General features: G+C 50.5%; 3 protein-coding genes across 5 annotated transcripts; 1 reads left to right on the top strand and 2 right to left on the bottom strand.

Annotated features, from left to right (window-relative positions):
* Positions 1-1,305: 1,305 nt before the first annotated feature.
* stradb (STE20 related adaptor beta) lies at positions 1,306-6,235 on the bottom strand. 2 transcript variants are annotated; one of them, XM_068590288.1, is made up of 12 exons: positions 5,969-6,235; positions 5,279-5,556; positions 4,668-4,748; positions 4,029-4,131; positions 3,815-3,936; positions 3,543-3,651; positions 3,213-3,336; positions 2,939-3,110; positions 2,734-2,838; positions 2,355-2,611; positions 2,226-2,268; positions 1,306-2,129 (listed from the first exon to the last, which is right to left on the bottom strand). In XM_068590288.1, the coding sequence occupies exons 2-12, from the start codon at positions 5,288-5,290 to the stop codon at positions 1,977-1,979; spliced, it is 1,281 nt and encodes a 426-aa protein (XP_068446389.1). In that variant the 5' UTR covers positions 5,291-5,556; positions 5,969-6,235; the 3' UTR covers positions 1,306-1,976. The 2 variants fall into 2 exon arrangements, with proteins under 2 accessions (XP_068446389.1, XP_068446390.1); XM_068590289.1 differs by lacking the exon at positions 5,279-5,556 and having other exon boundaries at positions 5,969-6,011.
* On the top strand, positions 6,213-18,470 carry trak2 (trafficking protein, kinesin binding 2). Of its 2 annotated transcripts, XM_068590285.1 has the most exons (17): positions 6,213-6,377; positions 8,929-9,106; positions 9,616-9,801; positions 11,836-11,895; positions 12,314-12,390; positions 12,486-12,602; positions 12,712-12,930; positions 13,029-13,107; positions 13,308-13,438; positions 13,579-13,653; positions 14,178-14,315; positions 14,411-14,490; positions 14,581-14,721; positions 14,810-15,108; positions 15,273-15,725; positions 15,830-15,929; positions 16,029-18,470. In XM_068590285.1, the coding sequence occupies exons 2-17, from the start codon at positions 9,052-9,054 to the stop codon at positions 16,804-16,806; spliced, it is 2,988 nt and encodes a 995-aa protein (XP_068446386.1). In that variant the 5' UTR covers positions 6,213-6,377; positions 8,929-9,051; the 3' UTR covers positions 16,807-18,470. The 2 variants fall into 2 exon arrangements, with proteins under 2 accessions (XP_068446386.1, XP_068446387.1); XM_068590286.1 differs by lacking the exons at positions 6,213-6,377; positions 8,929-9,106; positions 9,616-9,801; positions 11,836-11,895 and adding an exon at positions 9,844-10,224.
* Positions 18,337-23,119, bottom strand: trim25l (tripartite motif containing 25, like). Its single transcript, XM_068590287.1, has 16 exons — positions 22,490-23,119; positions 22,029-22,124; positions 21,684-21,917; positions 21,415-21,574; positions 21,293-21,325; positions 21,171-21,203; positions 21,042-21,083; positions 20,910-20,951; positions 20,778-20,825; positions 20,581-20,646; positions 20,099-20,284; positions 19,899-20,006; positions 19,634-19,669; positions 19,446-19,514; positions 19,285-19,350; positions 18,337-19,165 (listed from the first exon to the last, which is right to left on the bottom strand). Exons 1-16 carry the CDS (start codon positions 23,117-23,119, stop codon positions 18,591-18,593), a joined length of 2,424 nt encoding a protein of 807 aa, XP_068446388.1. The 3' UTR covers positions 18,337-18,590.
* Positions 23,120-23,570: the final 451 nt, after the last annotated feature.

Here is a 23,570-nt window from a genome sequence, read left to right as displayed (position 1 = left end):
CATTCTTCAATATGCCATGTTCAATGGTATATTGTATTATTAGTCACACAGGTTTGTGGTGACTGCTGATGGTGTATAACGTACAATAATTGTTTTCTGGAGTTAGAAATGGTTTGGTTAAACATACGTTATGTCTAACAGGTGCTTGAATTAGTTTTCTTGCTTCCATTAGGTGCTTCCATTGAACTTTTAATTTGGTAGGGGAACCGGATACATAATACACTGCAGCAACTGGCACAGAAAAACTACAAACCAAGCGAACTTATTAGGTATTAAAAGTGCAGTTTCAATTTCAAATACGTCTTTCTTTTTATACCGTAGTCATTTAGTTCTGATAAAAAAAAATAAAGCACGGAATACGTGACGTGAAATATTTATCATAACAGTCGGTGTGTTTGCGACTGTATGTCCACTTTACGTTGTCGATGTGGAGCTACGTGGTTGCTAAGCGCGGGGCTCAGGTTGCAGCAGCGCTCCATCGATTTGTTTTGATGTTGTACTGCCTTCTAGTGGCGCCGGAGTGAACCGCTATTTATTGCAAGCGTATTTCTGTGATTAAATGTGATGGAAAAAAGGAGGTTCACACACAACTATAAAGAAAGCATTAAAGGCTTAACAGGAAGTTTAGAAATCAAATGTATATTCATATATATCATTTATAATTATGTGCATATATATTTATATATAAGGCTCTTACAGCTACCATGTTTGATACGTACTGTAGATCACAGTTCTCATTTCAGTACACTTAATCACAGTTACAGATGGATCACCATATTCAGAATGCAGGTTTCATGAACACAAAGGCATTGTTGGAGAGGTCACAGTGGAAGTATTCTCTTGGGACGACTCGCTGGCAATAATTCCTCTACAGATTCTACGGATTGTTTCTAACTCCCACGAGGGACCCTAGCTTTAGTCTAGAGCAAGTTTATCTTATCAATCCTATGTTTTTTAAATGACGATATATACGGTCAAACACTGTGCGCACATATGTTCAAACATACAGAAAAAACGTTTACATTTTGAATAGTCTAATATTCTAATAATTCTGTGTAATATGTTGCCGTGGTCTCAGACTTGTTACAACAACTCAATCCCTGATTTTAAAGCCAATATTTGTTTGTATTTGGCAAATTGGCACTACTAAAAGTGTGCCGAATGAGCTCAGACTCACTGGATATAGAGATGAATGAAATTATATATATATATATATATATATATATATATATATATATATATATATATATATATATATATATATATATATATATATATATATATATATATATATATATGCGCGCATGTTGTAAATATCTCATGTACCGCAGTATTAACTATTCACAGTCTGAATACATTAAAACACGTCAAAGGAAAACACACCCTCGCTTAGTCATTTGCGCTTCAGGGGTTATTTTTGTCAGTACCTGTTAGGATTTAACTTTCTGACGTACTCAGATTCAGTTAACAAGCTCCTCCATGTTTCAGGTTCAATAGTAACCATCGGCCATGTAGATATGAAGAGCACATTGTGAAAACAACATGTCTTTAACACAAATTGCTGTTTTTAACACAGTATTTCAGGGCGGGGGGGCCTTTTCCTTCAACTGGTAGTTGCGTTCATCTCTGAAGGAAGTGTGTGATTATAAGTCAACGGATTGTTCTTTTGTGCTGTGTGACTTGTTGACGGTCCATTGTTATCATCGTCATCATGGATCGATGACATATAATACAGAGCAGCATCTTTGATCGAGCACTTTCACAGTCTCGTCCCCATCTCACTACTCTGTATATGCATCAGACAAACAGATAAAAAAAAACGAAAACTACTTTTTAAAAAAAGGCTCAGAGAGTCGTGTTAATAATACAAAATAAAAGCACAGTAGGATTTGGCCTCGTTGCTTTGCTTTGATTGTCTTTGGGTTTGGCTTGCTAGTCAGGATTTGGAGATTTAGGGGGGGTCAGAGGTCGTGGGATTAGGAGAAGTCCCACGCAGCCTCGGCCGAGGCCGACACCGGAGCGTGGCAGGACGGGACAGGGGGGCTGGACACCGGAGGGTCCTCTGGGCTGGTGAGGGGCACCGCTGGGTACATGAGGCTGAGGAAGGTGTCTCTGGTGTGCCTCTTCACCTGTCACAGAACGACACCAACCTTTGATTAAACACGCTTAAAGTCATACTGATTACATGTATTATCTTTATGTGCTAAGAAGCCCAACGAACCCACCTGTTTGAAGAAGGCGTGGGTCAACAGGGTGGATGCTGACGGCCTATGGAAGAAGAAAAGAAGAAACACTTATGCATTACAGCCACGAGTGTTTGACAATGAGGCCGACTGGTCCTCGAAGGCACTGACCTGCGGTCGGGCTGCTGCTGCAGACACAGCTGGACCAGGTTGTGCAGGGTGACCGAGTGGTTTTTAGGGGCAGGGCTCTGAGGTCGGTCGGTGGGAGGAGCCGTGGCGCTGTGCGTCATGCTCCCGGTGGCCACGCTCTCCCCGATGCCGGAGTCCACGCCGGACCGTGACACCTTCAGCCCCCCCAACTCGCCCAGCGGGAAGGGAACCACGTCCAGCAGGCTGCAGTGGGAGCCGCGCAGCTTCTGAAGCAGCATCTGGACGGGGAGGGGGGGCAAGAAACATTATTATATACACACATCCATACACATGTATGGATGTGTGTATTATAATGTGGTTATTCTAGCGACATAGGTTTGGATGGAAGCGTTTCCATTACCTGAGTGGGGGCCATTTCCTGGAAAGGCACCCTGCCGCTGACCAGCTCACAGGCCACGATACCTAGACTGTAGATATCAGACTTCACTCCATAGCCGTGCAGGTCCTACTGAGGGCAACACCATGTGGGATGGAGGCGAGACAGGAGACATTAGGAATAAGGTACCGACACCGGCGCATTGCTTCTGGATCTGGGGAGTCCTGACCTGTCGCAGTAGTTCGGGGCTGAGCCAGGGCAACAGGGCGGGGCTGTGGTGGGGCATGTCGAACACCACCCTCATCCTCTTCCCCTCGCGCATCATGCTGTAAACACTGTGGAGCCCCGAGAGGTAGACTCGCCCCTCCCCAGACAGCAGGATATGACTGGCCTTCACCCCCCTGATGGGAAAGAACATGTGGACAGACATTAAGCATTTTTAAGTACTTCTCCACTTTGGTAATACAGATGTTGTCGCTAAAGTCAACCCGTCTCCCACCGACCGGTGAACGTAGCCCATCCGGTGCAGATATTCCAATGCTTTCAGAGCGCCGTACAGAAGGTACGCTATCAAGGATTCACTCATTCCATCTGGGAAATATGTTCGGAGCAACGTGTCTGCAGAGCCTGCAGGAAAGAGAGGGAGGAAGAAGAACAACTGAGCTGGTAATTCTCATGGAAAGCAGTGATTTATCTGAATTTAGAGACAGAGGGAACGCAAAAACAATAAAGAGCTTTTGTCTGTTCTGCATTTCATAATCACTCAATTTAAATGATTTTATGGGCAAAACAAAACGCAAAAAAAAGTGAATGGCGGCGTAGCAGCGGCTGACCGTAGGCCATGAGGGGCGTGAGGACCCAAAGCTGGCAGCAGGAGCCGAAAACCAGGCGAGAGGTCAGCAGGTTGGGGTGACGGAACCGCCTGGACAGCAGGACCTCGTTCTGGGGTTTGAGACAGAATCAGCTGTGAACACACCTGGGTGGAAAGCAGCTATTGTGCCGAAAGCGTGCCTCAAAAGTAAAAAGAAAAGGTTTTTAGCTTTGAAGGGAAGAACCACGTGTACTCAGCCAAACAGGTCCCTCAAATAAATGAGCACCGGCTCACCATGAGCTGCAGCAGCTCCTCCTCGGTGCACTCGTCCAGGTTGGTTTGTTTGATGGCCACCGGCTGGCCCGTCGGGACGTGGCGGGCCATGTTCACCTGGCTCATGTTGTTGAAGCCCCTCCCTGTGACACAGAGAATTGACTTCAAGTGAAAATCATCCTTCCCCCGGGAGAGGGAACCATTTGCCTGACTGAAGCGCTTGTGGTGTTCTCACCTAGCTCGGACAGCAGCTGGTAGTGGGCTGGCTCAGCGGACAGCCCCGTGATGTCATCACCACCTGCCGGCCCTTGCAGGGTGTATTCAGAACCATCGCAGCTCTGCGGGGCGAACACACACACATATCATGCATTTTTATAAACATGTTAAGCGCGTCGCTTAAAAGGTGCTCGAACACGGACGCATGTGCGGCCGCTTTAAAAGGGCTTCCGGTGATCCATGACCTTCATCAACCAAAAACTACTTTGTGGTGAGGTTATGTGTGCGGGCACAGTGGCTGCCAGAGGGAGGCACTGTGACACTGTGCAGAGCATAAAGGGGTTGGGAGGGGATGCGGCTTTCTTGAAAACACAACACATCAGCTGAGTGTGTTTACTGTGCCAGCACAGTAAACAATATCTAACGCTCCAATTTTGTCCGTTCATTTGTTTTTGTGTGAGAATATTAAATTGATGGAGCACCTCTTTAAACGCTACCAACAGCTTCAACATCTGCAATGTGATTCCAGTAGTTACGATCCTAAACAACTTAACGACATGTTAATCAGCCCCAGATGGATGGATGAATGAACAGTGGTGATATGTGGAAGAGCGTCAGTGTGTTGCCCGACTCCGTGCTGACAGTCTTGGCTACTGACCAGGAAATGGTGGCTGATGTCCTCATATTGATCCTCTATGTCCAGGGGCTGGACTTGAGTGTGGGAGATGCAGGAACAGTCCTGGTGAAGTGGGGAGGGAGGGAGGAGGAGGAGCACAGGTGAGACATGCCCTACAGACAACAGAATGGGTGGAGAGGTAAAAACATCACAGGAGCTTTGGGAGAGGAGGGTGATACACTGGGCAGGGCCAGATGGGGGGCACTTACAAGGCATTTTATCAGAAGTGGTGAGGGCACAATAACAGGCAACAATAAGAGGCAGCCGAGTGACTAATGCGTCCCCACAGAGCTGCATACTTAAGTAGATGTCCATTAGATGTGAGCAATGCACAGTAGCCTCCCTATCGACGTCATGTATGGCAGTGTAGATGAATCAGGGTTTCCATACAAGCCATCTCAGGAATATTTGACCTCTTTATGTCCCTCAGAAAAACTACATCAGATAATCTGACACACACATGTCGGTGCATCGCAAACCAGAGAGACTGATTGCCTTTGCTTCATCCCACTAGACTGCACATCTCGCTCGATGTCAGCTCAGCGATTAGGCACGTAGTGAAAGAAAAAAACAAACCAGCGGGATATTCTTACCAAGAAAGACATGGAGTCCTTTCGGCGACGGTAAAACCGCAGGCTATGGCATTCATCCGCTCACGGGCCCGAGAAGGAACCGACCGCGAAGGAGAGACAGTGAGGGGATGACGAAGAGCAGCGGTGTAACAGGAGACGAGCGTTGATCCCACCACACACACACACAGACACACACACACACTAGAGTAGAAAGCAGCCAGCGTCCGTCCGACCCCAGCCAGCTCTCAAACCAGCCATCCGCGTGCGTCTCACCTGGCTACGTCAGGTGATCTGGAGATCTAGGTTAAGCAAATTATATGAAGTTAACCAGCAAATACCCACATCAGGCTGAGTCCAATCATGAAGCCCGGGGAAACTGTTTGCCCAAAGTCCCGATGAGAAGCCGACATTAAATACGTCCAGCCTCGTTTGTTATGTACACAACTTGAGTTAATTACTATCCAACATTATTGAGCAAGTATTAGACTCAAGTCCACTTCAAGGTTAAGATTAACTGCAGCCATTTTAGTTTAACCAGACCGCGAACGTTACTCAAACCGACGGCTAATGTCATTTAGCTAACATGTAGGCTGAGTATTGAATGTATTCAAGATAACGTTAGCTCAGTTAAAACAAATAGCTCTTGTATTCACTGTAACGCTATTGACTTGGTGTAGAGAAACGTTCCCGTGTTGAAAATGAGTCGCTTACCGTCTCCTCTCGGCTGCGAATACAGCGCCTCGACGTAAACAAGTTAAAAATACAAAAGAGAGGCTGATATCAATATTCTAACGGGCGTTTTGTCTCTAAACTCGATACTCTTTCGTTGTTTGGTTTAGGGGGGTCATGAAGTATCGAGTTTTACAGGCAATAGAGAACTGCGCGACATCCCAACGCGAAAATTAGATTTATTTATTTTTTTTGACAGGACTTTTAATTTGACACAGATCCTTGGCGCGGGTTAAATACGTCACTGAGTTTACTGTCGCGCTTCGATGACTCGTAGCTCGTAGCCGTCTCCCTCCCTTCCGCTCCATTGTTTCAGGTCTCGGTGAAGGGATGGAAAGACACCGCGTGTAAAACTGTAATAACAGATGCCGTGGAATAACACTGACACTGGGTAAGTGTTTTATTTTTCACTTCATAATAAATGACATAAACGTCATTGTTAATGGCCGCAATGCTGTAAATGCGCCCCGCGTGAGGGACGCGGTCAATTTGAGCTCGCGAGGGCAACGCAATGACGAGCAACGGTGGAGCTGTCACTGTTTCGCATGTCGGTCAACTTAACGTTAGCTGATGCTAATATCCTAATAACAGTGAATAAAAAAGAATCAACGTTCAAATTAAAAGATATTTTGATGAAGAACCAACAACGACCTCTCCTCCGTGTCTGTGGGTTTGGCTGTTAGCTGGCCTGCTAAACATGTTTGTTTATTGGTGAGCTGGTTTATAATATGCTAACCTTTATACCTAAAGGTATATGTATACAATCAATGTTGGCAGATTGTAAACGTCTCGTTTATCAACGACAAAGTCAACAATAATGTTTTAATAGAACATCTTAATCCTAAATGTATGTTTTTTTGACATATCAGGGGATCTTGTGTTACATTTGGCACCTTAACGAACCACAAAGTAGCTCGGTGATGACACATATGGAGGTTAATGATTCCTGATGTTGGCAGCCAATCTGATAAAGTGAGTATTTTATGATGTTGTTGGTAATAATTCATATTCTTTTGGCAAGGAATCTCTGCTGATGGCTGAGGTGTCAGTTTATGCAGTTACAGCCTCTGGTCCAGTCAGAGTCACATGCTCCTTCCAATGTCCCCTTTCTTTACAAACAAAAACACAAGCCCCCGGGCCCTGTCCAGTTTGTCAGATGAGATGGGGCCGACTACAGATACGGACATTTCTGCTGCTGCACTTCGTCGTAGGTCACTCTGGATGAGAGCGTCAGCCGAGTGATGGGATTAGTCGCGAAGGGAGATGAAGCCTGTAAAAAGCTGGACTAAGCAGCGAGTCCCCTGTGGGACGGCTGTGACGGGACCTTGTTTGTGCCCAGTGCTGCTGCGTTGTCCGTGTGTTTCACAGAGTGACTCGCGGAGCTGCTATCTTGCAGCCGTAGCTTCCATTTCACACTTATAAACTGCAATAATCTGTCACCGACATTAAGTGGCGGTTTCCAGGTTGAGAGCTTGAGTCTTTTTCAAAACCACAGGAAGCAGTGTATAGATTGATTTTTGTGTGCTGGCTCTTTTTAGATTCCCAAAGGACTGCATCTCTTGCTGTTTCCCCACAGTACCAGGCTGTATCACAAACACAGCGCTGCCTGTCTGTGACAGTGTTGCTCATGAGATGACTCACAGGCCTCTTGGTCAAGATCAGCTGTGGCATTTTAAATCAAGGGGGAGGGACAAGCATCCTCTGAAAGACGTTGCTATCGACATGATTGGTGCGTTGTTTCTTTACCCAGCTCTTACTGAGCTATTTAGGATGATTTAATAAATGCAATATTTTGTGCGTAGAAGATTGCACTCAGCCCCCTCCCTTAGACTATTCATTCCAATACGGGTGTCGTTAATGGGTCAGTACATTTTTATCTCCCAGGCCTCTGATGCCAAGCGGCACATTTGAGCTGCAGCGGTGCGTGTATGACATTAATCTCCTCTACGGAACAAACGATTCCAGCTTTAGTGTTATGCAAGCAGAGGATGAATGTTGCCCAAGGACTCGTGTCTTTCCAAAGGCATGCCTACACCCACCCACACCGATATGTCTGCCTGCGCTGAGGTCAGGGATGCAGATGGTACTGGGATTGCATGAACCTGCACGGTGTCCTTTTTGTCTAAGTAGCTGTCACGAGCTGCAATCTCTTTCCACTTAAAAGAGCACAGATTTGACACGTGAAGAGCAGTTTAGCCTTGAAATCGTCTCTGTAATACAGTGAAATGCTGTCGAATCGCATCATGGGAAGTGTTTTGGGGCGTCACTGACACTAAGCTCTAAAAGTCAGGTGATCTCTCCCCCTCTGCTGCTTCCATCTTTCCTTTTCCCTTTTAAAAAAACAGACAAGTTTCTCACAACTTCATTGAGGCGCAATGCTAAATTGCCAGAGTTGCCCATTAATTTGAGTTTTGAATGTTTCCTGCAGCAACTGAAGTAACCTGGGAGTGACAATTGACCAAATTCCAATAGAGAAGCTCATTTTCCCAAATTCTCCACTTCATCCCTTTAAGAGAGAGTGCAGCCTGTCTCCTCCCTGCAGTCATCCCTTTAAGCCCCAGAGCATTCCCTGCCGAGACTCAACAGGATGTGGGCGGGCTCTCCCCCCCTAAAAAACATGTGACACATAGCAGGAAATGAAAATATACAGCAGCTGCTCTGCATGTTTCCCACTGTGAATTCTTAAAGAGGGACTTTATGTTTTCTAAGCGACAGAGCAGACTGAAGAGAGTAAAAGTCTTGCAGATTCTTGAGATTTTAGGGCTTTGCGGATGTCGTTTCCAACGGTTTGTAAGATCTGTCAAACCTTGAAGAAGATTAAAGCAGCAGCAGCAAACACTGTGGGAGGAATTTTTGATTCTCTTTTCTTTATAGGTCCTAATTTGACTTGTAAGCATTGTGAATATCTTCATCTCTTTGACATCAAACGCTTCTCTTCTCAGGTAAAGGTGGGCGCGGGCACCACCCATCAGCGCAGGGACAGGATGTGATGTCACAGCGGCTCCCGGGTCCAGCTTTGTGTTAGCGAGCGGGGAACCCCCCCCCTCCCGCTCCAAGGACAGGACATGTTTGAAGTCAAACCCCGGGCGGTGGAGAAGAAGGAGTCGAGCACAGAGACAGGTAGGGCGCAGTGTGAGCTTTGCGTACATACAAGTATTACTGCGCCAGTGTCCCGCTGCCCTGAAGTACAGTGAGCCGTGTCTTCGGGCTCGATGCTATAGTTACCCCTGTCTGTCCCAGCAAACCACGTCTGTTGAAGTGGAAAGACACACAGACATAAACACACACTCAAAGGCTTCATCGGCCCACACTCACCCGGGCTGCACCGTTTTTTTAACAAAATAAAAGCATCCCTCATCTCTAATTGATGTTATCATGGTGACGCATAACATAGTAAAAGCCTTGATTTTGTTTTCGATGTCATGCACCACCAGTTCTCGAGCTGGTTGTGGCCTCTGTCAGGTGAATATTTATAGCATATAAATATGGCAACTAGGCTCCTACTACAAGCCGTATTCTGCTTCCAGTCTTCCCGCCAGTGATCTCATAATACCGCGTCATTCGATGAAAGTAATCATGACATGCCGGACAATCGGCCGTATGTTCAATCCGTCCCGTCTCGCCCACAGATGAGGGGCTGGGCAGCAGCGGGAAGCGCTACGGCTCGCTGGGCTCCGGCTCGGCCGACTCCGGCTCCGTCTACCTGTCGGACAGCCAGGACTGGGCCGCGTCCCCCAGCTGCTCCCCGGACGAGGGCCCCGCACCGCACTGCGCCATCTCCCCGATGCTGGCCGAGGAGACCTTCCGCTACATGAGTAAGTGTGGGTGTTATCTAGAGGGTCGGGGGGCGGGACACCTGTGTCCCTTCTGTTTGCCGTCGTTTGATTGGTTGAAGCCCGCGGCTCACCATCGGCGAGCAGATGGCGTTTTGTCTCGTGAGGCATTTGCTTCAAACAAAGTACATCCTCTCTAATTTAAATGGCAGGGATTTAAGCGCGGATATTATTTGGTTGTGTGTGTGTGTGTGTGTGTGAGAGACGGTGGGCAAGAGGAATCCAGTGAAGCAGCCGGAGTTAAGTGCAGTTCAAAACCGGAGCCAGAGTCACGGGACAGAGCGATGACGAGGGAGGAAGGGGGTGTTGATAGAGGATGAAGAGAGGACGGTAGAGCGAGGAGTCGGATCATGCCGATTTTAAACGTTCACAATGAGGAGGTTTACGACAACTTTGCTGTGGAAGGTCAGTGCAGGCAGTGCTCGGGGTGTGTGTGTGGGTTTGTGTTTGACATGCGAGCCGGTGTGACTGCAGCTCCAGTGTCGAGTCTGCAAGGTCAGGCAGAGCGAGTGTACAGTGTGTGTGTGGGTGTTTGTTGAAAGGCAGGAAGTGGTGCCAGTCTGAACGAATGCTTGCGTGTTTACATTCAAACAAGTTTCAGCATTCAGGAACAACTTCCTGTCAACGTTTTCAGTGCTTTCTGTACTTCCTCTCCTTTTGTTTTAACAGTTTTAATTTAAAGCATAATTCAATTAGATCGGACCTGAACACACACAAGCTTTAACACAAGGTTTGAGTCGAGGTGGATGGTTTTGTTTCCATGATAACAGTATCATGTACAGGTTATGTGTGAGAGAAGTGGTACAGTCAGGGAGTCCTATTCCTGCTCGCTTAAACATTTGCTCCACTTGTCGGATCCAAACTATTAATAGCGCCCAATGCACTCGGGAAGAGGCACGCTGATGTTCGAGTGCCGCCCAGGAGAGAGGAGTGAGTGCTGACCGTAGCCTCGATACTCCAATACTCGGTGCGATGACACAAGTACAGCTCAAGTGTCCCGTTCTTATGTTGTGTTGTGAAATCGGAACAGGCAGCGGTCTGACTCGGCAAAAACTTTTTAAAAAGAAGCTCATTGAGCAGCAGAAGCTCCTTCAATGCAAAGTGGAATGTGAGTGCTGCTCGGCAAAATGCATTTCCAGGACCAGCCCGCTTCTAATACTGTCTAGTGTTTGCCACTCTGACCTCGCATGTGTGTGTGCTGCCTGCACAAACCTCGCAAAACCACATCAGCAACACAAGTAGGAGACCTGTGGAAGCGCCACTTCAGCACTACAACACCAGTAAAATGGACACGTTTGTTTTGTCCTCATACTTGACCCTTTGTCCATATAATTTCTAATTCTGGTTGATAATGCAATTGGGTAAAAATGTAAAGTATTACTACTTTTTTTTTCCCGCATAAACTAAATGTTGTACCTGCAGCGGGTGACGTTACTGTCAAACATCCAGTGTTGAAATGGGTCACTCATTGACCATGAATATGCTAGCAGTGCATTAATCTACACAGCGACGCCTTACTCTTCCGGCAGGTAAAAGGATATTCATACTGTATATGTGTGTGAGACCCTTGTCGTCTCATGTACAGTAACATAAGAGATATGTATAACAAAGATGGCTCCGTTTGGGCAGCAGATGTTATTTTTAACCGCCGGTGACCTCCGCGGGCCTCGGATTACCGGACACAAGGCTCCCTTTGCGCCGCTTGCCGCACGTTCTTCCTGCTGAAATGTAGCTCGCTCCTGCGCCACGCTGAGCCTGCCGATGTTTTCAGTGATTTTTTTTAGAGTTGCCACTTCTCTTTGGACAGGTGGAAGGGGCGGCGGGGCGGCGCCAGCGACACCCACTCAGGTGCTAAAAGGCGGACCGGACTAATTGATGTGTAGATTGTCAACACGCTAATATGTTGAAGCTTCAGCTCTCCACCCCCCTCAGCTTCTTTACTTTCTGTCTTTTCTGCCCCATTAGACTGAAAACCTTCTAAACTCTTCCCCTTCTTTTATCTGTCTCTCTCTATAGCGTATCTTGCCTTGGAGCCCTCTTCCTATTCCCACCCCGGCTCTCAGAGCCTCTCCAAAGGTATCTTCCTCTCTCTCTTCCTGCTCTGCTCCATTTAGCTGCAGTCTGTCTCTGCTTTTTCGCATGTAGACGACAGCAGATGATAATTTAACTGAGTGTGGGTCTGCTGTCTGCCTGTGTAGACAGCTTCATAGCACCGTATAGTGTGTGTGTGTGTGTTGTGGCTCCATTACATTCAGACCACTCACAACCACATCGCCATGTTGTGGAGCCGTTTCATCAAGTGGTATCAGCAGTGTTTCTGTAACGGCTTGTGGCTGCTTGTGGTCCGAACGTTCTTTATTAGGCCGCGAGTAAAGTGGAGTGGTATGTGTGGTTTGTTTTAAATGCTCTTGTGTTTGCATGCACGGTGTGTAGACAGACGGCATGTGTGTGTGTGTTTGTGCGCTTGATGGTAAACTGTCCTCTCTCTGGACAGTCCTCAGTGGGGATCGCGTGGAGCAGATGACCAAGACTTACAATGACATCGAAGTGGTTTCGCACCTTTTGGCGGAGGTAGGTCGCCCCCTCCATCCTCCCCACTCGCTCGGGGACAACTTGTTTGGCAGTTAAGAAGCGGCATCTGAACGGTCTGTGCTCTCATTGGACAGCGGGACAGAGACTTGGAGCTGGCAGCTCGTATCGGTCAGTCCCTTCTGCAGAGGAACCACCTGCTGCAGGAACGCAACGAGGCCTTAGAGGAGCAGCTGGCACAGGCCCAGGACCAGGTAACGCACACACGCTCGGTCTTTGTTTCTATATTTGAAGGAGACCCATTTAAAAATGATCAGTTTGTCTCACACAGTAACCCCGTCCCCCCTCCCTCCCATTGGCCAGGTCCACCAGGTGCAGCATGAGCTCCTCAAGAAGGACGAGTTGCTGCGCATGGTGGCCAGCGCCTCTGAGGAGAGCGAGACCGACTCCAGCGCGTCCACGCCGCTGCGGCAGCCCCGGCCGGCGGGGATGTCCACGGCTGCCGGCGCTCTCGGCCAGCTGGAGAGTCTGCAGGGCAAGCTGCTGGAGCTGGAGGAGGAGAACCTGTCCCTGAGGTCCGAGGTACGAGGGGTGCTGGAGACACGGTGGGAAGTGGGAGCTTTTAAATCGTGACCGCGATTACTGCAGGTGCTAATTGGTTTCCCTCGTCTCCTCTCCAGGCGTGTCAACTGAAGAGCGACACCGTCACCTACGAGGAGAAGGAGCAGCAGCTCATGAGCGACTGCGTCAAGGAGCTCCGTGAGTAGGGATGGGTATCGTTTGGGTATTTTGCAATACTGGTGCTAAAAAAAAAAAAATCTAAATATCGATTTCCGGGAAGAAAACAATACATTGATGGAAATGGATAAATAAAAAAAACGGGGGGAAAAAATCCAACACTTGAACCCATTAAACCACTGTGCTGAACAATGATGTAGATGTAAATGTACCGGTTGCAGGAGAGTCCAACAGCCAGATGGTGTCCATGACGGACGAGCTGTCGCAGAAGAACGAGGAGCTGCTCAGACACCAGGAGGAAATCTCTCAGCTGCTCTCACAGATCGTAGAGCTGCAACGCAGAGTGAAGGAGGTGAGGAGGCCGAGCGGCTGGAAGGACCGCTAAACTTTAAAGACTCAAGTGTGACTTCCCTTGGACTTGGAGTAAGACTTGAGACTTGGTGGTCTTGACTTGGGGAGGTGTTTAAATGCTGGTGTGTGTGTTGTACACAGCTGGCTCTGGAGAAGGAGGAGCTGAGGATCCACCTGCAGGCGTCTAAAGAAGCTCAGAGGCAGCTCACAGCAGAGGTATCATCTCTCACAGGAAGTCTTCTTTCAGATCCTGAATACTTCTGTTTATGCACTCGTTTCATTTGAACTAAAATATCTAAATCCCAGATGTTTATGTTTGCAGCTTCAACATACAGCGACACTATGTGAGCGACACTCGGCAGATTAATGAATACTAAAATTATTGCATTGACTATCGACTCGAATAAAAATACAATTAAACAAATAATTTGAATACATTTTAATAGTTTACATGCCTCATTTAAAAAGTTGTATCTTTTAATTAGTAATCATGTTCATTTTGTAAATCCATTAATGGCTTTAGAAATGTATTTAAGACAATTAAATTGACAAATTAAATAATACTTTAAAGTCTGATTGCATGCCTAATTCAAATACCTATGCAAGGGCTTACTTTACCTTAACTGTGTGTGTGTGTGTGTGTGTGTGTGTGTGTGTGTGTGTGTGTGTGTGTGTGTGTGTGTGTGTGTGTGTGTGTGTGTGTGTGTGTGTGTGTGTGTGTGTGTGTGTGTGTGCTGCAGCTGGACGAGTCGGCAGACAGGAATGCGGAGTGTGTAGAGATGCTCCATGAGTCCCAGGAGGAGATCAAGGACCTGCGCAGTAGAAACACTCCGTCTGCTGGGATGCGACGGCACCTCTCCTACGGCCTGTACCCCATGGTGAGAGACCACGAGATGAACAGACACACTACTACACAACAATTAACAGTGCCTATCAGTACAGTATAGGTCAATAAACGTGTGTGTGTGTGCAGGACTCCCTGGCAGCAGAGATCGAGGGCACCATGAGGAGAGAGCTGAGTGTCGATGAGGAGATCGCCACTCAGGACCAAAGGTCAGAAACCCAAACTTCCCCACTGAAGGACGGTCCTGAGGCTGAGACTGCACGACCGTGTCTCTGACCTCATACCTCTTCTTCCTGCAGAGTGTCCCAGAAGAGAGTCTTCCAAACGGTCCGCTCCATCAACGCCTCGGCCTCACGGCCCGCTTCGGCCACGCCTCCCATCCCCGGCTCAGGACAGAGCTCCCTGGTGATGACCGCACAGCCCTTCACGTCCAATCAGCGGTACCGTCACCAAGATCCCTGCCTTGGATATTAACTTGAGGAAGACATGCGTACCCCTTTCATCTTCATAATTAAGTGTGCTCTGCAGGGAGGAGGTGCGAATGGGCCAGCCCGGCTGTCCAGGAGGAAACGACCTGACCAAAGCGCTCCACCGGCTGTCACTGAGACGACAGAACTTCCTCTGCGAGCGCCAGTTCTTCCAGGCGGAGCGCGAGAAGAAGCTGCAGGCCCTGGCGGGCCCAGAGGGCGACGGGGAGGCCAGCGGCCGCAGCTCGCCGACGGGCAGCGTGATGTCCTCGTTCTCCAACCTGTCAGAGCTCTCCTACAGCTCCAGCATCTTCAGGACCTTCCTGCCCGAGAAGCTTCAGATCGTCAAGCCCATGGAAGGTAAAGTGTTCAGCTGTCAGACGGGAGAAATCCAGTGTTTTGACTTGAGACTCTGGACTTAAAACAATGACATCATCCTTTTACGAGCTGGTTCCAGTGGATCTTTAGGCATGTTAAACTCCTGAAATAAAGTAACCAGAATGATATTTTTGTATTTAAAACAGGCTCACTGACGCTGCATCACTGGCAGCAGCTGGCCCAACCACACCTGGCCACTATCCTGGACCCCCACCCTGGGGTGGTGACCAAAGGCTTCCGTCCACTGGCTCAGGACGCCGTCTACCGCCTGTCGGACATGGAGGAAGACGCGGAGGACGAGGAGCACGGCGGCATCCTGGAGAAGGGGGCGGCGGAGCGGTGTAAGGAGGAGGTCGACGAGGAAGAGGAGGAAGGCGGGATCACCTTCAAGGTGCGCGTTACGTCCACGCCGGCCGAGAGGAGGGACAGGAAGCAGACGGTGTTGCCTCTACCCGTCCCGACATCTGACGCTTCCTTCTGTCTGACCCCCGCGCCCCGACATGTCACCGAGACGTCCCCTCAGCCCATCCCAGGAGCCTGCGCGACCGTGGTCCAATCACAAAGTCAGATTTTCATCTCCACGTCAACGTCTTCTTCTGGTAAACGCCACGCGACTGTTTAAACGAGAGGGTTTTTAGGGTGCAACCGCCCATTGTTGCCATTATGAATTTGTTTGTCATGACTTAATTTATTGCGTGTTCAGTCCAAAATCCAGGGAAGTGCCAGAGCTCCACCTTCTCCACCTACACCTTCACGACCTGCAGCATCCTGCACCCTAGTGACATCACTCAGGTCACCTCGAGGTAAGTCCTCCGCAAAGGACGCAGAGAACGTTTTGTGTCGTTTTTGTCGTGAATGACAGGACTCTCTTCTCACCTCGTACCCGTCTCCATGTTTTTCAGTACCCAGTCGTCCCTCATGGCCAACACACCCAGCTCCATGAGGACGGGTCCCAGCACCCCTTTGACGCCGTGCAGACTGAGCCTGGGCGACTCCTTTCTCCCTCGACGCCCCTCAGTGCCCACCAGTGGGCTGGCCAAGCTGGTCCTGGAGAGGGGCATCTCCGCACAAGTCTCCACCGACACCCCACCTCCGTCCCCAAAAACCGCACCCCGGCAGCCCCTCTTCCGCCTCCTCCCCGGCACCCCCCCCAATTCCCCCACCCACTCACGGGCCCCCTCCCCGGTGCCCCCGGACGCCCGCAAGCAAGCGGCCGACAACTTCCTCGCCTCGCGGCCCGCAGAGCTCTTTCTCCAGGACGTCTATGGGCTGAACCTGGGCCGCTCCCCGCACCCCGACCTACCAAGCCCCTCCCAGGGGACTCCGGCCCGCGTCCCGTCCCCCAAGGCAGGGCGCGTCGTGCCCGACCTCGGCCTGGTGGAGCGGCTGCGGCGGCTGGGCTTCTCCAAGGTGCTCCGGAGCGCCGAGTCTGAGGCGCCGCGCCAGGATTCTGCCACTTTCGTGTCGGCGGGCGGCGGCAGCCTGCTGGACGGCCTGAGGCGCAACCAGAGCCTCCCGGCCATGATTGGCGCCCGAGCGGGGAGGTCGGCCGGCCACCCGACGCCTCCCCCTCACCCCACCACCCTGGCCATCCCGCCACCGTCCTGGGGAAACCCTAAAGAGCGGCGACGGCATCTCGTCTCCGTCCCGCACGCTCCGTCTAGTTCAACAAAGCGCTGAGGGGGACGAGGCGGCTGGACCGCGAGGGGCAGACACTCCCACCGCTCTTTTACACCTCCCTCCACTCTGAAAAGGAGACGGGGCATCCGGCGGGCAGAACAACCCCCTTTTTAAAAGCACAATTCAACGAAGATTGGACTGTTTTTAGCTCCACCGCCGCGTCTGCGCGTGTAGACGGTCGCCGAGGCCTTACCTCTCAGTCATCTATTAGGTTCTGTAGTTTACCTGCGAGGCTCTGGATGCTCAGGTGCAGGGATAGGAGGAGGGGAACGAGTACGTTGACGAAGGTTTGTGGATGTGGATAAGTGGAGATTGAGTTATGATGAAGGAATACGTCCGTCAGAAGGGAAAGTCAGTGAAAGAGAGAGCGGCTGAGCATCCGGGCTGTTCCAAGGGCTTGCTCAGAAAAGCTTTAGCCTGTAATCAAATACGACCATAACCATTATACAGCGGATGGTTTTAGGTCATCTCCAAATGAAAATCAGTGCTTTCATAACACGAGGACTTTCAGCGCTCGCTGTTTTAATAGCATACTGCCGGGCCAACCTTGTAGTCCATGCCATTAACGTGCCGGTATCAATATATTTAATGATTTTTACTGGTCTGGTGAGCGACCATGCCTCTCGCAAGCCTCTGTATGAGAAGAGGGAGCCTGAAGCGGCGAGCAAGACCGGGTCTGCCTTTTCCTTTGGGTCCTTGTGGGTGTGTTTTTTTTAATGGTCGGAGGCCTTAAGTATAGCCAGCACTGTTGTGGTTCATGTTGCCGAGAGGCCATGTTTGTATATATTAGTTACACTCAAGTGGAATTTGGAGGTTGTGTTTGTTTTGAGGATCACTGCTCGATCACTGAATCTGATTCAGGCCTGTGAGATATTCGGGTTTTATCACATTGTTTATATGGTTCACACACTGGCCAGCAGGTGGGAGTATTCCTGCAGAAGAGCGTAAAGAAAGTTCATCCAAATGACTTGTTTATATTCTGTAATATCATGCTTTTAGATACGAGGAGGGGCGGAGCTTAGCGCTTGACCCCCACCATGACCCCTTCAGTGCCGTCGTCCCCAACATCCGTCGATCCAGCCAGACCTCCCTCTCCGCTATCGCACTTTGACTTTATATTTAAGCTATTGTTTTAGTGACACCACTTTTTGAAGTGTACATATTCTAACATAATAATATACACATAATGAGAACACAGTAACGGCCGCGGCTAACATTTTAATATGAGTCATTATTTTGCTTTCCCACACAAATGGAATCCAAATGAAGCCAAAAGTGATTATTTTATTCACGTGTGCAAAAAACCCAATGTAAAATATTTAGCAAAAGTTGCTTTTTTTATTTCGTATGTATGTTTGTCGAAGTTTAAAGAGGAAAGAAGGCACTTCATATCTTTAGATTAGTTGTCATACCCCCTGTTTTTCCAGTAAAGCAGGAGGTTCAGGTGCGTGTGTGTGTGTGTGTGTGTGTGTGTGTGTGTGTGTGTGTGTGTGTGTGTGTGTGTGTGTGTGTGTGTGTGTGTGCGCGCCTTGCTTAGGCTAAAATATGAAATGTTCTGTCACTTCCTCAGTCCTCCAATTCAAGGTCATGATCCTCTGTAAACTACTCATGGCTATTATTCAGTTGCCTCTTCTCCGTTTTTAAATAAAGCAATGGAAACAAAACTGCTGACTCACCCATTGGTTTATTACTCATACTTTGTGGAAGAACTAGTGCGGAAAGTCAACCCAAACGTATTCCCCTGCGGTCTGTTGTTGTGGATGCTTTCCCGGCCTGCACGCCTCTCACATGGGACAGATCTTGACGATGTCGGAGCTGGAGCTGAACTGTCCGAGTGCGAAGTCCAGACCCACCCCGACTCCGCTGCCCACCCCGAAGGCGGCGTAAACCGGCTGCGTGAAGTTGGCGTGGAAGGTGTGCAGGTGCGTCATGCTCTCCGCCACGCTGTAGAAGGCCAGCGTCCCCGTGGACAGGTCCAGGTAGAGGCCCAGGCGGGGGGAGTAGGTCACCGGCATGTCCCTCTTCTCGTTGTCGTGCATGGCCGAGCAGCAGGTGTCCGACAGCTCCAGGGTCCAGGACTGGGCGTTGTAGCCGAGCCCCGAGCGGGCGGCCGTGCCCTTCCTCGCCATCGCGCCGTAGGCCACGCCCATGGAGGAGCCCCGCCCCCGCCACTCCACCTCCCAGTAGCAGCGCTGGGCGCTCATCGGCCTCGCGCACATCACCTGGGTCCAGCCGTCGAAGCGCTGGGGGGCGTCGGGGTAGGGCTGCGGCGCCGGCTGCAGGGTGGCTTTGGTGTTGCCCTCGGCCAGAACAAGCCGCCGGTGGGCCGTGTTGGGGTCAAGGGTCAAAGTCACCGAGTCTGGAGGGTTCAACGGAGAATGAGTCACACGGAAATTAAGCGGTGAAGTTCACAGTATATCGAAACGCTTCTATCATCCATGATTATTAAGAGAACGTGACCATGAAAGAGCGACTCACACTGCAGGAACTCCTCTCTGGTCCTCGGCTCCGGGGCCTGGATGCTGTCGAGGCTGAGCTCCCTCACTGGGAAGGCAAACGACGTGTCAGCTCACGGGGAAAGAAAAAAAAAAAAGGCCACATTTTTTGCAAATGGGTTCCATTGCACACGTGTTACTCACGTGCGGGGAAAGCGGGCGCGTGCATCGTGGAGACCGGGGTGGGCAGGTCCAAGAAGAGGCCTGGGTTAACTGTCCAAAAGGAGGGGGGAGGGGAGGAGGAGGGGAGGGATGATGCATGTTAACAACACAGTCCGTGTTGGAGTGGTGAGCCTAAAAGGATTGGACATGTGTGAAGGCGGCCATCTTACTTTCTGTCGGTGTTTCGGACACAGCGGCCATCCCCCCTGCAGAGTGGACACAGACACAATGTTGGAATAATAATCATAAAGGAAACACTTGTGAGGTTTGTTCAGATGTGTAAAGATCAGTATGTTTGTGTTACTGGTCACAGCAGATTTGATGTATATGTCCAGAATCTGTGGACCGTCCGCTTTCCTTTGAGATATCGTTTGTAATGAAGCCTCTCGGGCTTTAAGTCTGAACATATAAATGCTTCTTGGACTCTGATCTCACATGGGTTTCCTCCCTCTGGCAGCGTACCGGCCGGGCTGGCCGCGGTGGTGCCGCGACGGTGGGAGCGAAACAGGCTGCTGATGGACGCCATCCGACTGAAACCGGAGCCTGAACACAGGGGGAGGAGGATGGACAGGAGGTTAGACTCCCGCCTGAACCTTTTTATTGTCGGTGGCAGCAAACGAAGGTTGGTGTTGTACCTCCGGATGATGCTGGAGCTGGAGCTGGGGCTGGAGCTGGGGCTGGAGCTGGGGTGGCCGGGATCGGAGTAGGGATACTTGCAGGAACAGCCTGGCTCTGGCTGGCCCTGCTCCAAAGAGACTGAGAATGAGGCTCCCTGCGGCTGGGATTGGGGCTGGGTCTGGGGCTGGGGTTGGTCTCCCTCACTGTTTGAAAGGACACGGGACAAATCAGATCGAAACGTTTGATGAAAGCGTGAAACTAAACAAACTCCTCTTCCAAAAACTGTGATTATTAAAATTCACTTTTGAGCCTTGCAACAACAAAAAAGTCACCTTGAACTATGAAGTCATGTGATGTTTGACCTTGTCGGTCATAAAAATGCTTTACAACGCGTTATGTTTATTGATTTAAAAGCAGCGTGAATATATTCAGGAATGCTTCCAGCGTTAGTCGCGTGCTGCCGGTATCTCCCGCCACGTGATCTTTCAGGAACACACACCTGTCTCTCGCTCCTCCCTCCTCTGCCGGTCTTGGAGTCTAGGTGAGCTTGTGTTTCCTCTGTCTACTACAAGGACACACACACACACACACACACACACACACACACACACACACACACACACACACACACACATATTTGTACTGCTCCATCACAGATTCGAGGTTCATTGAGGTTTGCTCCATGCGGCGCCTCACCTCGCGGGGCGTCTCTGCTCCTCACGTCTTGACTCTTGATGCCGACACCTGAATGACACAACGTTAACACGCAGGTTAAATGTGTATATATTTTTTAAATTTACGATATTGTCGCAGGTGCATTCACGTCACCTCGCCTGTCCGTGCTCCTCGCTCCCACTGAGATGCTGGGCGCTGTGAGACGGGACAGAAAACAGGGAGGTTTACGTTAAAGGTGACGAGGTGATGACAGGTGAGGCGTGGAGCTGGAGACGCTGGACGTACCTGGAGGACGAGCGTTGGTGTTGCGAGAGCCCAGACCGAACACTGGAGGGGGAATTAGCTTTTATGAAATAACGACGTTCAGGAGTCCTTGAACATTCATTCAGAAATAAAGAAATTAAAAAAACTCACATTTTAAAATCCCTCCTTTCGACCCTGCTTTAGCTGGAGGAGACAAAAGGAAGTTAAGCAAAGACGTCTTTCTTCTGTTGCGTTCATGTTGTGTGGTTTGGGGGAAGAAGTTTGTGACTTACAGTCTCTCAGCGTGAACAGAGTGGTGTCGTTGACTGGAAGAGAGAAGACGAGATGAGATGAAAGACAGGCCGCAAAAAGGGAAGAGAAGAGAGGCGGGACCGGAAGTCGTCCGGCAACGGACCTTGTTTGGTGATCTTGCCCAGCTCCTGGTTGCACAGGTCCTCCACTCGGTCCCGGAGGTCCAGGATGGCTTCCCGCGCAGGCTCAAAGGACGCGTCCGGGTTGACCGTGACGGCAGGAAGGTCGCTGGTCTCCAGCGGGCTGCACACTGACTCACATGCCTTTAAATGAATGCACGTTTAGTCATATTCAAGTCAAAGATCAGTGGGCCCCAGTTGGCCCCGCGTGCCGTAGTTTGGACACTCTAACCCTCCTCGGCCCGGCCGTTACCTCCAGGTAGCGGATGTGGTCCTCGCAGAGCGACAGGTCCCTCATCTCCGTCTCCCTCCTCCTTAGCTCCTGGACCTCGGCCTCCAGGCTGTCCACGACCTCCTGGGCCTGTCCCATCTTCTCCATGCCCGCCTGGTCCAGCGCCTCCTCCAGCAGCTCCTGCAGCCGCTCCATGGAGCGCTGCAGCTCCGCCAGCTCCTGCTCCGTGTCCTCGTGCACCCGGTCGACAGATCGCTGGGAGAGAGGAGGAGGAGGAGGTCAAAAACACTGACCCCCCTTATCTGGAACAGCCGTACCGCTGCAGAGTTGTATGAGGGACATTTTGGTTGTGTGCGACCGGCCAACCTTCATCCCGGCCATCATCTTCTTCATGTCCTTCAGCTCCTGCTCCCGAACTTTCAGCCTCTGCTGATTCTCAGTCTGCATATCTGTCAGCACTTTCTGCAAGAAGGGGCATGAAAACAATGAAACAAGGAAACAGCCGTGCGTGTGCGTGTGCGTGTGCGTGTGTGTCACACGGAAGGACAATGTGAGAAGGTGGAGCGTTATGATTGGACAGGAATGCGGTTAGGAATGTCCTCGGCAGGAGTCACGCTGAGACACAAAAGGAGAGGCACAGAAACCCATCGAGCTGTGAACAATGAAAACACAACACTACACTGTTCTAGAAACCACCAACGAAACTCTGTCCAAGAAATTAAACTGTGTTTCGTCCGATAATCTGTTTTTTTTCCACTGACTAAATAAAGATTGTTACTTCTAAACACACCCACGTTCTCCCCGGCCGCAGCATCGGCCTCCCTTACCTGCTTCTCCAGGCGCTCCACCTTGGTGGACACGCACTCGTGGCCCTTGTGCAGGTTGCTGGTGCACAGCCAGCAGATGAACATCTTGCACTGGCGGCAGAAGAACTCCTGCAGGTACTTGTGCTGGGTGCAGATCTTCTCCGCCAGGTTGGCGGTGGGCGCGATCAGCTCGTGCGCCTTCAGGGCCTTCTTGGTGGAGTGGGGCTTCAAGTGGGCGGCGCAGAACGAGGTCATGCACGACAGGCAGCTCTTGACCGCCGCCCGCTGCTCCCCTTTGCACATGTCGCACGGCACCGCCGTGGAGGTCAAGGAGGACGAGGAGGAGGGCTTCCCTTTGGCGCCGGAGGAGCGGGCGTTCCGCATGGATTCCCGCACGTCGGCCTTGAGGGCCCCTTTGCGGAGCTGCTCCACCGCCTCGGCCAGCATGGTGTTTCTGGAGAGGGTGGGCCTGGGGCAGAAGTTCTTTCGGCATTGGGGGCAGCTGACCCCCTTGGGGTCGTCCTTGCTCCAGTAGTCCTTGATGCAGCCCATGCAGTAGCTGTGCCCGCACGGGATAGTGACCGGGTCGTTCGGGAGATCCAGACACACGGGGCAGTTGAACTGCTCCTCGGTCCACAGTTTGGAGCTCATGGCGACGCCGCGTTGTGGAGCGGAGACGGAAGAGAAGTCCCAGGCAGAGCGGTGAAGGAGGGAAGCCTCGTCCGGACTGACGGGAGGAAAGTTCTGTGTCTCAAGGTGAGAGCAGGGAAAGGTTGGGTGGGGCGGGGCCAGAGCCACCGGGCAGGTCTAGCGGGGAAAACGGGTGTTGGTGGAAAACTGCTAAAGGTGTGTGAATGGACCGATCGTTTTGTCATTGCACAAAAAAATAAAACCTGGGTGTATTCAAGATTCAGATCCTTTACTTCAAACAAACTGGCTCGGCCCGGCTCTCAGGGTGCGACACAGACGAGGGACACACAGGGTTGTCGACAAGGAACACACATTTATTAATTGCACACGGCAGTCTAAACCGCTAACACGACAGGGTGCTGATGGGACGGAGGTTCAGCAGCCTACGAGCGATGGAGCAGACGAGCCTCAA

The sequence above is a fragment of the Clinocottus analis genome, unplaced genomic scaffold (assembly GCF_023055335.1).
Source record: "Clinocottus analis isolate CAN_PGR_092001 unplaced genomic scaffold, fCliAna1.0.p SCAF_24, whole genome shotgun sequence".
Classification (NCBI taxonomy): Eukaryota; Metazoa; Chordata; class Actinopteri; order Perciformes; family Cottidae; genus Clinocottus; species Clinocottus analis.
Note: the sequence above shows the minus strand (reverse complement) of the source record. Positions and strands in the feature narration are given on the sequence as shown.